At 57.7% G+C, this 15,587-nt stretch overlaps 1 protein-coding gene across 2 annotated transcripts in view; it reads left to right on the forward strand.

The window, feature by feature from the left end:
• Positions 1 to 2,833, forward strand: part of FKBP6 (FKBP prolyl isomerase family member 6 (inactive)) — a 66,144-nt gene extending 63,311 nt beyond the window's left edge. The window contains exon 9 of one of the 2 annotated variants that reach the window (XM_044993298.1): positions 2,613 to 2,833. In XM_044993298.1, the coding sequence (XP_044849233.1) occupies positions 2,613 to 2,726 (114 nt within the window). In that variant the 3' untranslated portion in view covers positions 2,727 to 2,833. The remainder of the gene's footprint in view (positions 1 to 2,612) is intronic. The other variant, XM_044993305.1, reaches the window with a different exon arrangement.
• The last annotated feature ends 12,754 nt before the right edge of the window (positions 2,834 to 15,587 follow it).

The following is a 15,587-nucleotide window of genomic DNA, read 5'->3' on the forward strand; positions in this document are numbered from 1 at the left end:
ACAATAAAATTGTGAGAGTTGGCAACACTGCCCTGGCTACTGGACCAGCTCTGTCAGCTCCATCTCCAGAGCTCTCCAGCCGTCAGCTTTCACGAGCAGGACGTTTATGCCTACGCCCCAATAGAAACTGCTAGAGTGTGAACTCTGAGGGGAATCACAAGAATAATCTAGAGCCAATGTCCTGACTTTGCTTTGACGCCTCAGGGTCAGTTGCTTACCCTAGGGAGAGCTCTCCAGGCATAAAAGGAAGCAGGCGGCATAGCAGCAGACGTATGACTGGCTGGCCACGTGCCTGGCTTGGAAATCCAGCCTGACCACCCAGAGTGGAAGTAGCTAGCCAGTTTGCCCTCCAAAATGCCATGATTTGGGGTGAGATGTTTAGGTTTTACCTAAGACTGATGGGACAAAATTAAGGAAAGAAATGTTTAGTTTGAATGTCAGGAAAAACCTCTGTTTATATAGAATACATACGTTTTTCACCCTGTATAAATATTTCCATTAACTTTTCGCTCTAAAGTTCTTCTCTTTAGGGTGTTGGGTCTCAAATTTACCCCTTTTCCACCCATCCCTTTTACCGTCGCTGTTGTCTCTGCCTCTGCCTTCTATCACCCCTCCGCTCTCTATTCCTACCTTCCTGGCCCCCTCTGTTTCTTCACCCCAGGGGCTCTTCTGGGATGAGGCCAGCGCACATGTCCTGCACACCCAGGTTATGAGTGATTCAGTGAGTGAAAGGCTGAGGGACCCTGCTGTGAGCAACTGGTACAAAATGCAGCAGCTGGGATTCTGCCTGAGGATCGGTGGATCACTCAGTGTTATTAGGCATCAGTTTATAAACCATTGCTCCCATGTGCTGTAGCACTTCCCTGTGATACGCACAACATTAAACAACAAAGAGAGCAGCAAAGCAACGGAGATGCAGAATTCTGGGGGAATTGTGCAAACTCCTGCCCAGGGCGAATAGCTACTGTCAAAACAAACATCTCTTCCAGGCTCTTTCTCATTTCAAACTCTTCTGGCAGACGTTGCAGACCAAGCAGTGGTAGTTCGAGAGAGAACGCTGGTAGAATGTACAGAGGAAAAGAAGAGACTCCGAGGCCTTGTCTCCACTACAGAGTTTTGTCGGCAAAAGGCAGCTTTTGGTAGCAAAACAGCAGGGGTGTGCGCACAGCAGTGCCACTTCTGGCGACGAAACTGCCCTGTTTTGGTGACAAAATAAAATCACCTTGACGAGAGACATGGGGCTTTTTGTGCCAAAGTTTTAGCAGCCAAGTGCCAGTGTACACACCGCGCTTGGTTTTGCCACTGTAAATGTCCTCCAGGAAGTGTCCCACAACGCCCAGCCTGACCGCTCTGGTCAACCGTCCGAACTCCGCTGCCCTGCAGGCACGTAAACAGCCTTCCGCCGCTCCCCCTTTCAAGCCCTGTGAATTTTTGAAATTCCGCTTCCTGTTTGCTCGGGGTGGAGAGCTCACGTCACATCTTCCCAGCTGACCGTGGCAGCTCCAGGGGCAAACGCTCTCCCACTTGGAGCACTGCGGAGCTGCCGGAGCTGCTGGGTACTTGGGGAGAGACGGCTGTGCAGTCCCAGCTGTGCTCCAGCCATAGGAATTTTGATCCCTGTGGGCAAATGTCTGATGGCTGGTGTGAAAAGGGGTAGAATCGGGACACGGTGCTGTGCCAAGCGAAGATAAAGGAGCTGAGACAGGCGTACCAGAAGGCAAACTGTCACTCGGATGCTGCGCTGAAGGCCTATAAGGAGTTGGACGCTATGCTCTGCGGCGACCCCACCTCCAAGAGCCCCATGGACACTTCCGTGGGGCTTGAGGCGGTGGAAAGTGGACCTAACCTAGAGGACGAGGTCATGGACAAGGAGGTGGAGTTAGAGGATGCTGTGGAGCCCGTGGCGGGGTCCAGGCCACTCCAGAGTGGTTTAGCTGGTCTCGGCACTCCTACTCTAGCGACCAAGAAGCAGGAGAGGAGACTCCTGGTAAGTGGGTTTTTTGTGAGTCACTGGTGCTTGGTTACATGATGGGTGAAGGCATCGAAATGGACAAGGCTAGCTGTGTTTGTGTGTGCTGGACATTTCCAAGTGCAGCTACGCAGTGCAGCGGAATCAAGATCTCATGGGAATCCTACAGAGAGATCCTGGAGGTACCCGGCTATTCTCTGCCAGAGGTTCCTTGGCAGAGCTGCTTTGTTCCTTCTCGCATTGAATGAAACTTTCCCACACCACTCTGCAATCACTTGTTCAGGGACCAGAGTGGCACACAGGCGAGCAGCATGGGGACCAGGTCAGAAGCCGCAAGCGTGCAGTAGATGCAGCCTTGCTTCCCTGGTTACCCTCAGGAGTGAGAGATCTGCTTCAAATACCCCCGCCTGTGGAAAAGGGTGGGAGAATTTACAATATTGTCTCTGATCGCCAGCACCACAACTGTTTCATAAGCACCATTGCTGTTTATCCCAGGTAGAACACCCTCCCTCCCCTCGGGCTAAACTCACCATGCCTGGGGTGTTCGCCGAGATGTGTGCTTGGTATGTTACAGGAGGTGGGTTAAACTGTGATTCAGTGCTGTGTGTGAACTAACAATCATGTGTCTGTGTATTGTTTCTAGTGCTTTTGCGGATTCCTTCAGGGGAATCCCCTACACACCAGCGGAGTGCCTCCGCCAGATACGGCCAAGATGGAGCAAGGAGGACATGCTCCGGGAGGTCCTGCAGTACGCTGAGGCAGGAAAAAGGGAACGCAGGGAGTGGAGAGAAATTGAAAGGCGGGACAGCAAAGGAAATCAGGACATCATTAAGGATGCCACTGAGCGAATGATAAAAGTAATGGAGCAGCAAACAGCGATGCTCAAGTCCCTTGTAACGCTGCAGTCAGAGCAGATGTGCCCACCCTCCCCCGCAGCAAATTCAGAACCATTTCCAGGTCTCCCCAAACTCCACCCGCACATTCCCTGACACTTTCTGGAACTTCTTGGCTTCCCATTCACTCCACTCCTTCGGGCAGCTTTCAGAATGACAGTTGGACCTCTGCCCAGCTCTGACGGTCTGCCCTTCCCTGCCGTGCGTGTGTGTGCGTGTGTGTGTGCGTTTAATTAAAAAAAGAATACGAAAGATAACTGATTTTATGTATAAAAGCAGCACAGAGTCCTGTGGCACCTTATAGACCAGGGGTCGGCAACCTATGGCACACGAGCCAATTTTTAATGGCACGCTAGGGCCTGCCGGGACCCCAGTGTGCCATTAAAAATCCTGCCGACGCAGCAAGCTGCAGGGTCCGTGCTCCAGGGCTGGAGCGCAGCAAGCCGCCGGCCCCTCCCCCATGAGCCATGCCACCGCGTACAGCGCTCTGGGGGCCAGGGCTGCGCGCTCCCGCTGGGCAGCGTTTGGCTCTATGGGGAGGGAAAGATGCTCCCCGCTCATACGGAGCCCCGCCGCCTCGCGCCGCCCCGCCCCACCCCGCCCCTCAGAGCGGCAGGGCTCCAGATCAGTGGGGAACCTCATGGTAAGGGGTCTGGGTCGGGGGGGGGGGTTTGGATAAGGGGTGGGGGCAGTCAGGGGACGGAGCGGGGGGGTTGGATGGGGGGGTGGGATCCCGGGGGGGGTGGTTGGGGCGGGGGTCTCTGGAGGGGGCAGTCAGGGAGCAGGGGGGGTGGATGGGGCATGGGAGTCCCTGGGGTCTGTTAGGGGGTGGGGAGGTGGATAGGGGTCAGGGCAGTCAGGGGACAGGGAGCAAGGAGGGTCCTGGGGAGGCAGTTAGGGAGGGGGGGTCTCTGGAGGGGATGGTAAAGGGACAAGGAGCTGGGGGGGTTGGGAGTTCTGGGGGGGCTGACAGGAGGTCGGGGTGTGGAGAGGGGTTGGGGCAGGCAGGGAGCAGGGGGGGTCCAGAGTTCTGGGGGTCCTGTCGGGGCGGGGAGCGGTTAGATGGGCATGGGAGTCCAGGGGGGTCTGTCTGGGTGCGGGGATGTGGATAAGGGCTGGGGCAGTCAGGGGACAGGTAGGGGGTAGGGTCCTAGGGGGGCAGTCAGGGGACAAGGGGCAGGGAGGCTTAGATAGGGAGTGGGCTCCCAGGAGGGGGTAGTCGGGACAAGGAGCAGGGGGGGTTGGGGGTTCTGGGGGGGGCAGTCACCCAGCCGTCTGCCCTGAGCCCCGCACCCCCACACACCCAGCCCTCTGCCCTGAGCCCCGCACCCCCACACACCCAGCCCTCTGCCCTGAGCCCTGAGCCCCGCACCCCCACACACCCAGCCCTCTGCCCGAGCCCCGCACCCCCACACACCCAGCCCTCTGCCCTGAGCCCCACACACCCAGCCCTCTGCCCTGAGCCCTGCACCCCCACACACCCACCCACCCAGCCGTCTGTCCTCTGCCCTGAGCCCCGCACCCCCACACACCCAGCCCTCTGCCCTGAGCCCCGCACCCCCACACACCCAGCCCTCTGCCCTGAGCCCTGAGCCCCGCACCCCCACACACCCAGCCCTCTGCCCTGAGCCCCGCACCCCCACACACCCAGCCCTCTGCCCTGAGCCCTGAGCCCCGCACCCCCACACACCCAGCCCTCTGCCCTGAGCCCCGCACCCCCACACACCCAGCCCTCTGCCCTGAGCCCCACACACCCAGCCCTCTGCCCTGAGCCCTGCACCCCCACACACCCACCCACCCAGCCGTCTGTCCTCTGCCCTGAGCCCCGCACCCCCACACACCCAGCCCTCTGCCCTGAGCCCCGCACCCCCACACACCCAGCCCTCTGCCCTGAGCCCTGAGCCCTGCACCCCCACACACCCAGCCCTCTGCCCTGAGCCCTGAGCCCTGCATCCCCACACCCCCCCAGGCCCCTGCCCTGAGTCCTGTACCACCCAGCCCTCTGTTGACTCGTTCACGCCAGCCCCCCTACCCTGACACCTGCACCCCCTCACATGTGCCTAGCCCTCTGCTCTGACTCTTGCACCCCCCACATCCCCTGCACCCCGCACATCCCCACCCCCACCCTGAGCACCAAACGGGAACTGCCCAGGTAAGTGCCCCACACCCAAACCTCCTGCCCCAACCCTGAGCCCCCTCCCTCATTCTAGCTCCTGGCCAGACCCTTCACCCCCAGCCCTGTGCTCAGTGCACTCCCACCCTCAGCTCAGTGCAGAGAGAGGAAGAGAATGGGCCAGAACCAGGGAGAAGGCAGGTACCCACTGTATGTGGGCAGGGCTGGGACCCCAGACCGGCAGCGGGCTGAGCGGGTCCGGCTGCCGGGATCCCGGCTGGCAGGAGCCGGCGGATGGAACCCCTGAGCGGCAGCGGGCTGAGCCGCTCAACCCACTGCCGGTCGCCGGCCCCTCTCAGCCCGCTGCCAGTCTGGGGTTCTGGCTGCCGGCCCCTCTCAGCCCGCTGCCCGTCTGGGGTTCTGGCTGCTGGTCCCTTGCCAGCCGGGGTCCCAGCCCTCTGCCCTGGCCCCACTCAGCCCACTGCCGGCCTAGGTGAACAGAACCCCAGACCAGCAGTGGGCTGAGCGGGTCAGCAGCGTAAGATCAACATTTTAATTTAATTTTAAATGAAGCTTCTTAAACATTTTGAAAACCTTGTTTATTTTACAATACAACACTAGTTTAGTTATATAATATATAGACTTGTAGAGAGAGACCTTCTTAAAAAAACATTAAAATGTATCACCGGCACGCAAAACCTTAAATTAGAGTGAATAAATGAAGACACGGCACAGCACTGCTGAAAGGTTGCTGACCCCTGTTATAGACTAACAGACATATTGGAGCAGGAGCTTTCGTGGGTGAATACCCACTTCGTTGAATGCATGTAGTGGAAATTTCCAGAAATGTCTGTAAGGTGCCACAGGACTCTTTGCTGCTTTTACAGATCCAGACTAACACGGCCACCCCTCTGATACTTGATTTTATTTATGTTCTGCAAATTGAGATAGCAGCAGGCAGCAGCAAGACATACACAGGCAGTTTAATCCTTTGCTTACTGAAATCCTAGACCAGGAATCATCGCCAGTGTTTCCGAGGAAGATTCGATTTCATAAAGCATTGCAGTTTGTAGCACAGAAATACACGTTCTTGGTTCTCATTCTCATAGTGTTGCCCCAAAGCTTCCCTGATTCGACTTGCCCCCATTGTGTCCCTCTGGCAGCCGTGGAATCAGGCTGCTCAAACACAGCTGCCAGGCACGGGGCCTCAGCAGTCCACCCCTGAACAAACCTTTCGCCCTTAGCTTCACAAAGATTATGCAATGTACAACGGGTGGCTATGGCCGTGGGAATAGTCACCTCATTCAGGTCTAACCTGCTGCTGTTAGATGTTCGGCTGCATGTGTGTGTTCTGTCTGTGTACTGCTGTGTGCAGACAGTCGCCAAGCAGACCTCGAGCGAACCGCCCAATGACCTTCGAGTACGAAGGCACCAGGCCAGAGTTACTGTCAGCAAAGCACGGTGATAGCCCCGGCAGACTCTACGAGGATACTAAGACATGGATGCCTGTGACAATGGACACAGCTCACTGAATGGCAGGACTTTCCATTCTCCCCTTGACTGGACAAAGATCCTCCCAAAGATCTTTATACCCCGATACAAACAAGTTAGCACTGCTTCTGACACAGTTAGTTACTGATGTCACTAGTTATGACCCGTCTCCTTGTACATGTTGGTTCGATTCATCACACTGTCATCCTGAGCTTATCTTTTAGGAGGGGTCAGTGTGTCCCTGTTATCCTTGGGAAAAGTTTTTATACCATTGTCACGGAGTGTAGGGGAGTCAGGCCCTGCACCCCCGGCCTCCCTGCCGATTCACCAGGACTCTCAGCCAGCCAGTAAAGCAGAAGGTTTATTCAGACGACAGGAACACAGGCCAGGACAGGTCTTGCAGGCACAGATAACAGGATCCCCCCTTGTCAGGTCCATCTTGGGACCCCATAACCCCCATCGGGGATCAGAGCCCTCTCTCCCTGCTTCCCTTCTGTTCCCCAGCCAACTTCAGTCTCCTCAGCCCCCTCCGTCCCCTCCTCTCTGCTCAGCCTCTTTCCCGGGCTAGGAGGTCACCTGACCCCTTTGTCTCCAACACCTTTAGATGCACCTTTGCAGGGAGGGGCCGGGCCATCCGTTGCTAGGAGACAGAGCTTCAGGCGTTTGGCTGCATGGCCTTTTGCTGCTAGATACTTAGGATCTGTACCCAGCCCCCAGTAAGACCAGTCCCACTTCATCACACCTCTCCCCCCTTCGAGACCGAACTGAGCGGGGTCACTCCAGCCAGTGACCTGGGGAAGTTCGAACCCACCTACATTCCCACAGAGGCCCCAGGGTCCCCCCCCGATCTGGGGGGAGAGTTAGCCCAGGTCATTCCAGTTTCCTGCCCCCCTGTAGGTCGGGGGGACTTGAGGGCACTTGCAGGTTGCAGGGGGGAAGCCTTATGCCGCCCGTGCCCTTTCCCCACCCCAATACCCCTGGGGTGCACGTGGGGCTGGGGCCTTCTCCCCACGTTCCAGTCTGGGGGGCTGTGATTTGGGCTCTCTCGGTTCAGAGCCCCCCTTCTGACCCTGGCCCCCCTCTGGACAGGCTCCTCAGGGCGGGCCCCGGGTCTTACAGCCATCTTCCCCCTGTCCCGGGCCTTCCTCCCCGTCTGGCAGACGTCACAGGAGCGGCAGTGCTGCCAGACATGGGCAAAGACCCCAGGCCAGTAATAGTTCTGTAGCAGCCTCTGCTGGGTACGCCAGGCTCCCTGGTGCCCTGAGGGGGGAATGTCATGGGCCTGGCGCAGCAGCTGGTGGCGATACTCCTGGGGTACCACCAGCTGCCTCCTGATCCCCCCTGACTCCATCTTCCCTGGGGGAGCCCATTCTCGGTACAGGAGCCCCTTCTCCCACAGGAACCTTTTCCGGCCACCTTGTCCCATGGTCTGTCCCCCCCCGAGGCTGGCTAGGTCCCCTATCCTCCGCAGGGAGGGGTCTTCCCGCACCGCGGCCTGGTACTCAGCCGCTGGGGCAGGGACGGGTATCTGCTCTCTCTCACCGGCTGGGTCTGGGGCCACAGCCTCTCTGAGCCCTGTCCCTGGGCGTTCCCTCCCCACCGGGTCAGGGTCCTGCGCCTCGGGCAGAGTACCTTCCCCGGTGTCAGGGTGCAGAGCCCTGCGTCAACTCTGACTACGGTTCACGGCCAGGGCACCCCGGGTGTTACTGGGCCAGTCCTCGAGATCCCCCCCATTAACACCTCCGTGGGCAAATGTGGGTGCACCCCCACATCCTTGGGGCCCTCCTTGTCCCCCCACTTTAGGTGTACCCTCGCCACAGGTACCCTGAATGGGGTCCCGATCACACCCCTCAGGTTCAGGTAGGTGTTGGGCACCATCCGATCTGGGCCCACCACCTCGGGCCGGGCCAGCGTCACCTCTGCGCCCGTATCCCAGTACCCAGTGGCCTCCCTCCCGTCTACCTCCAGGGGAACAAGGCACTCGCTCCGGAGGGGCAGCCCTGTGCCTACCCTGTAAACCCAAAACTCAGGGCGGGGAGCATCCAGCCCCTCAGAGGGGCCGACCCGGGGCCCCCCTCCCTCCTTCGCAGGTGGTACGCGGCCAGCCCCCCTTTCCTGCGAATGCTGCCCCTCATCCGGCTGGGTCTCTACCAAGTTGACCCGGTATGGGGTTGGTCTGCTCAGTTTGTCCCGGAGCTTGGGGCACTGGGCCGTATGTGGCCTTGTTGGCCACATTGATAGCAGCTCATGTCCCATTGGTCCCCTCGAGTGGGACGGCTGGACCTGACGCCGGATGTTTCCCTTTGGTGGGGGCCCTCCCTCGGCCCCTTCTGGGAGGTCCCATGGTGACTTTCTCTCTGCGTTGAGGCAGACCTGCTCCTTCGAGACTCCTCCCTGCCATCTCCTGTCCGACTGTCCATGTATTGGTCGGCCAGCTGGCCTGCATGCTGCGGGTTCTCCGGCTTCTGGTCCATCAACCACAGCCTCAGGTCCGGCGGGCACTGCTCATACAGGTGCTCCAGTATGAACAGGTCAAGCAGGTCCTCTCTAGTTTGGGCCCCAGCTGTCCACTTGCGGGCATACCCCTGTGCCCGGTTGACCAGTTGGAGGTATGTGACCTCCCGGGTCTTATGTTGACTCCGGAACCTTTTCCGGTACATCTCCGGGGTCAGCCCAAACTCGCGGAGCAGGGCCTCTTTGAACAGGTTGTAGTCCCCCGCCTCCGCCCCTCTCATTCGGCTGTACACCTCCACGGCGGTGGAGTCCAGTAAGGGGGTGAGAAACGGGATCCTATCTGCAGGGTCAACCTTGTGCAGCTCGCAAGCATTCTCAAAGGCCGTCAGGAAGGTGTCTATGTCCTCCCCCTCCTTACGCCGGGCCAGGAAGTTCTTATCGAAGCTCTTTGTAGGCTTGGGCCCCCCCTCGCTCACCGCAGCCGGGGCCTCACTGCTCCTCAGCCGGGCCAGGTCCATCTCGTGTTTACGTTGCTTCTCCTTCTCCCTCTCCTCGTATTCGCGTTGCTTCTCCTTCTCCCTCTCCTCGTGTTCGCGTTGCTTCTCCTTCTCCCTCTCCTCGTATTCACGCTGCTTCTGCTTCTCCTCCAGCTCACGCTGGCTTTGTTTCTCCTCATGTTCCCTTTGTTCCTTACGCTCCTCCAGCTCTCTCAGTTGTATCTCTCTCTCCAAGTCCAGCCGCCTGCGCTCCACGGAGGCCGAGCGTCGCCGGGACGATCCCCGGCTGGGGGGTGAGCTTCGCCGGGCCGATCCCCTGCTGGCCGGGGGGGTCACGGTGCCCTCGGTAGTCGCTGGGCTCCTCCTCCCCCTCCCCCTAGGCCTAGGGTTGGGAGGTCTCGGGGAGCCCTCAGCGGCCGGCTGACCACTCCCAGCGGGGACAGACACTGGTGTCTGCGCTGCATCTGCCCGGCTGCTTCCCTCAGAGACAGGGATCGGTTCATTCACACGATCTGCGTCCTCCAGCTGGGCAATCAGCTGGGCCTTGGTGAGCTTCCCACTGCGCAGTCCTCTCCGCTGGCACAGCCCCACCAGGTCACACTTGCACTGCGTGGCATACATCTTCCTGCTGGCCGCTCGCAGGCCGGGGTGCTCGCCGCTCCCCACAGGTTCCAGGGGGACCCCTAGTGTGCCAGCCCTTCAGGTCACCGCCTCTCTGCCAGGGTCGAGCTGCAGCCCCCTCCGCCCCTGGGATCGCTCGCTGTGATCCCCCGGGGGACCCCGTTACTGCAAAGTCCTTCTCTCTGGTCACACTCTCCCAGGGGTTAATCGCCCCTTCGTTTTACTGCTCCCCAGTCACTTACTGCAGGAAGCGCCGTCCACGGGGTGCAGTCGATCCCACCGCTGCCACCAGTTGTCACGGAGTGTAGGGGAGTCAGGCCCTGCACCCCCGGCCTCCCTGCCGATTCACCAGGACTCTCAGCCAGCCAGTAAAGCAGAAGGTTTATTTAGACGACAGGAACACAGTCCAACACAGGTCTTGCAGGCACAGATAACAGGATCCCCCCTTGTCAGGTCCATCTTGGGACCCCATAACCCCCATCGGGGATCAGAGCCCTCTCTCCCTGCTTCCCTTCTGTTCCCCAGCCAACTTCAGTCTCCTCAGCCCCCTCCGTCCCCTCCTCTCTGCTCAGCCTCTTTCCCGGGCTAGGAGGTCACCTGACCCCTTTGTCTCCAACACCTTTAGATGCGCCTTTGCAGGGAGGGGCCGGGCCATCCGTTGCTAGGAGACAGAGCTTCAGGCATTTGGCTGCATGGCCTTTTGCTGCTAGATACTTAGGATCTGTACCCAGCCCCCAGTACGAACAGTCCCACTTCGTCACAACCATCCTTAATATCAGGATGATCTGGTACCACTCTTCTGGGCAGTGTTTGCGTGAGCCCGCTGTGCCTAGCACTTCTTAGGAATGTGTGTTGCTGCAATATCAGCCCTGTTCCATCTGGATTCTGTGAACTTGCAAGCAGGCAAAGCATGATGTTTGCTCTCAGCCTAACTTTTGCTAACTTTGCTTTATATAAGCAAAGCTTGCCCACTACTTTAGCTCAGGCCTCATACCAGGCTTCTAAGGGTATCTCTACACTACCCACCGGATTGGCGGGTAGTGATTGATCTATTGGGGATCGATTTATCATGTCTAGTGTAGACGTGATAAAATCGATCCCCGATCGCTCTGCCGTCAACTTCGGAACTCCACCGCGCGTGAGAGGCGGAAGCGGAGTCGACAGGGGAGCGGCAGCGGTCGACTCGCTGCCATCCTCACGGCCCGGTAAATCGACCTAAGATACGCTGACTTCAGCTAAGCTATTCGCATAGCTGCAGTTGTGTATCGTAGGTCAACTCCGCCCTCCTCCCAGTGTAGACCTAGTCTAATACAAGGGCTTAGATCTCAGGCTCTCTCCCTACTATGCTCCTGAGGGCATTCTGTGCCCAAACAAACTCAAATTCTGCTAGTTTTATTTGTCAATAAATAAATGCAGCGGCTCCATCTTGGCAGTGGGGAGCACAGGCCACTGCGTGCAGGTGGGAGATCACCCTACAGCCTCTCCACCCTCAGGACACAGACTCCGTGGTGAGGCTGCATCCAACCCTGACACAGCACAAGGCTGAGCCTGCCCTGGAAACACCCTGGGGCCCTGCCTCTCTGCGTCAGGCACACCAAGTCTGGGGCAGGCAGGCTCAACCATGCAGGATCCTAGTGTGGAGGGGCTCAGTGTGGGAGATCCAGGTGTGGGGTGAGAGGATTATGTGTGGGACAATCGGGATGCAGGCACCTCAATGGGGAGTCTAGGTGTGGGGGGATCTGGCTGCACAGAGGTTTGTCAGGGGCGGGTTCCAGGTGCAGGGGAAATGGGTCTCTGCAGGGGCTTCCAGGTGAAAGTGGTTGCAGCTCAGCAGAGGGGTCTGGATGTGGGGGCTCAGGGTAGTGCAGGGGGATGGGGCTTGTCAGGGTGGGGGTTTGAGAGTAGGGAACTCAGTGGGGGGTGGTCTGGGTGCAGAGGTGGGGGTCTGGGTGCAGGGGGGCTCCAGATGCAGGGGTTGAGGTTCAGTGGGGGAGGGTTTGAATATGGAGGGCTAGGGGGTTCTGGGTATATGTGATGAGGTTTGGCGGGGTGTCTGGGTATGGGAGGTCCAGCTGCATGGGGGTTGAGTGGATGGGAGAGCAGTTCCCAGTACAGTAACCCCTGACCCTGTAGCTGAGGAGTGATGGGGGCAAGAAGCAGGGGAGGATGCTGAGCTTCCTGCAGCTGGGGGAAGTTTCTGGGGGTGGGTCTGAGACGGCCCCAGCCACTCCTTGCAGGGGAAGAGGAAGTCCCATCCTCTCCTGCCTCCAAGCAAGCCAGGACTAGCAGCTGATTGCGGCTCAGGGTAGGAGCCGCTGGCTGGGGTGTCCCCAGCCCTGTGGTGATTTACCTCTTCGCCGGCTGCTCCGGGTGCCTGAAACAATGTACCCGTATAGCTAGGGAGTGGGGCATGACTGCTCTTGCAGCTTCCCTTTGGTTCTGTGCCAGAAAGTCATTCTTCTGCTTAGAAGCAATGAAATCTGCGGGGACATGAATTCTGTGCATGCACAGTGGTGCAGAATTCCCCCAGGCAGCTACTATGCCTGTCGTAAAGGCATTATCACCACGCCTTTAATCTGGCAAATGCACGTTCTATGGTCAACCTGCACCTACTCAGCCTATTGGTGAAGTGCTCCTTACTGCTATCCAGGTTTCCTGTGTACGACTTCATGAGCCATGAGAATAAGGGGGGTACACTGGGTCTCCCAGCATCACTGTAGGCATTTCAACAGCTCCCACCGGAATTCTGGTCTGGAAAGAAAGTCCCCATCTGCAGCTTTCTGTACAGGCCAGTGTTCCTGAAAATACGTACATCACGCACCTTCCTGGACCAATCAGTCTTTATGTCAGTGAAATGCCTGTGGTGATTCACAAGTACCTGCCACATCCTTTCTATTGATGTGTTCCATTGAAAAATGATCTGGGGCCAAAATTGGGCTGTGTGTGCCATCCATCACCCCTCCGCAGTTAGGGAAACCCATTTCCGCAGAGCCATCCACTATTTCACGCACGCTGCCAAGAGTCCTGGTCCTTCGCAGCAGGATGCAATTCATGGCCCTGCACACGTCCGTTAATGCAGCCTCAACAGTCAACGTCCGCACTCCAGAGTGACTAGCAACCAACAGGTAGCAGTCCGGAGTCACCAGCATCCACACTGCAACCGCCGTGTGCTTCGCCACCAAGAGGGCGGCTCTCCTTGTGCCCCAGTGTTCGGCTGAACTCCGCACACAGTTCCAGGAAGAATTTTCCTCTTTGGAAAATTCTGGAGCCACTGCTAATCATCCCAGACCTGCATAATAATACAATCCCACCGCTCAGTGCTTGGTTCCTGAGCCCAAAAGCGACAGTCCACTGTGTGCAGCTGCTCCGTGAATGCCAAAAGTCATCATATGTCACCCTGATCCATGTCACCCCGCAGGTCAGGCAGGTCTGACTCCTGTTCAGTTAGGAGCTTTATGATTAACTGCACTGCCATCCGGGACACTTAGCAGAGCATTGGAGAGCAGTGTTGGCTCCCTCCTTTCACACAGAGATGGCGGGTGGACAGCAAACAAGGGCTATTGAAAAACGCTGCGAACCAAAGCCGGAAGACCATGGAATGCTGGGACAGAAAACAATGCATCATGGGACGTTGAGCCTGCACCCATGATGTGCTGTGATCCATCCTGACAACCCACAAGTCATAGTGGCATCAGGTGGTGAGTAGCACTGTGGGATAGGTACCCACAGTGCACCGCTCTCGCTGTCGATGCTAGAGCACCAAGTGTGGCTGTGCTCGGCGTGATGGAGGGAGCGTAGTGTGAACATGCAGTAACGATGGTATGGGGAGGGGACAGATATTGCAGAAACTGTGTGGGGGAAAGGTGATTTCAGGGTGGATGTGTCTGACTATTTAAGAGTATTGGGATGCGATTTGTAGCCCATTATTACTGTGACACATGGCCAGAAAGGGTTAAACATCTTGCAAAATAAATAACCCTCAAAAGACATGTGGAGGGATAATGTTTGTGTATTTACATATGTATGAGTAGGGTCATCGAGGTAATCAACAGTCCCTGTCTAGGCTGTATTCTGAGAATTCAGAGGTCAAAAGAACATCCTATCATTTAAATGAATTGTAAACACGGGATATCTTGGTATTCATCTCTCTTTGAACCGTACAGCAAATAATCTGTGAATGGTGGAGGCAAGGCCGGCTCTAGGCTTTTTGCCGCCCCAAGCAAAAAATTTTTTTGGCTGCCCCCCCATCCCAGCCCTGGGCTCCTCACCACACCCCCCTGCTACTCCAGCCCTGGGCTCTCCTCCCCCACCTGCACCCCCTGCCGCCCCCAGCTCTGGGCTCCCCCTTCCCCTCCACCATTGCCCCCCCCCACACACCTCCTGCCGCCCCAGCCCTGGGCTCTTCCCTCCCCCCCCCCGCACCCTCCTTCCGCCGCAGCCCTGGGTCACTGGTAACTCGCTCCCAGGGCGGGTCATTCAGCAGGAATTTTGGATGTGCACAAAACACAGACAGGATTGGTTCCCATATGGTTACAGAGCTGCAGTAAAGTGGAACAATTTTCAGCTGGTGTGATTGGAGGATATCTGGATGCATATTATAAGACTGTCCTCCATAAATGAGGAAAAGTTGAGCTGCCTTTATTATTCTTTTGTTCCACTCTTTCTTTCTATGGGGAATTTGCCAATGCAATCTCACTGTCTTCCTTTTAAACAAACAAACAAAAAAGGCAATAGCTGTTAAAAATAGCAATTCCAGTCCTGATAACCACTGGGAAGCATTTCTTGCTCAATTTTATCCTACTTTTTCTACAGCAAGTTACAGTGGATCAGTATATTTAATTTGGGAGAAATGAAGTAACAGCTGCCCAAACTGAGCTTGAGCACTCCTGAATTTTGAGGTGTTTAAATCTGGAAGGCAGGTGCTGGGGGGGGGGGGCGCTGTGGCTCCGTGGGGGAGCACGGCAGCATGTATGCAGCAGCGTGTCGGGAGCTGCATGGAGCCAGACACGCAGGTCTGAGTCGCACAGTAAGGGGGCTGGGGGGGTTGGAGAAGGGGTAGGGGATTCCGGGGAGGGGCAATCAAGGGACAGGGAGCAGGGGGGGTTGGATGGGGTGGAGGTTCAGGGGGACAGTCAGGGGCAGGGAGAAGGGGGGTTAGATGGGTCAGGGGTTTGGGGGGGTAGTCGGGGACAGGCAGCGGTTGGACAGGCATGGGAGTCCTAGGGGTGCGTCAGGGGACAGGTAGGGGGTGGGGTCCTAGGGAGGAAGTTGGGGGGGGTCTCAGGAGGGGGCAGTTAGGGACAAGGAGAAGGGAGGCTTAGACAGGGGCAGGGGTCCCGGGAGGGGGCAATCAGGGACAAGGACCAGCGGCGCTTAGATAGGGGGTGAGGTCCTGGGGGGCAGTTAGGGGCAGGGGTCCCAGGAGGGGGTGATCAGGGAGCGGGGGGGGGAGTTGGATGGGTTGGGGTTTCTGTGGGGGGCAGTCGGAAGGAGTGGATGGTGGCAGGGTGGGGCTTCCCTCCATCCCCGAGGAGTGTCCTATTTTTGAA

Source organism: Mauremys mutica, chromosome 19 (assembly GCF_020497125.1).
Source record: "Mauremys mutica isolate MM-2020 ecotype Southern chromosome 19, ASM2049712v1, whole genome shotgun sequence".
NCBI classification, from domain to species: Eukaryota; Metazoa; Chordata; order Testudines; family Geoemydidae; genus Mauremys; species Mauremys mutica.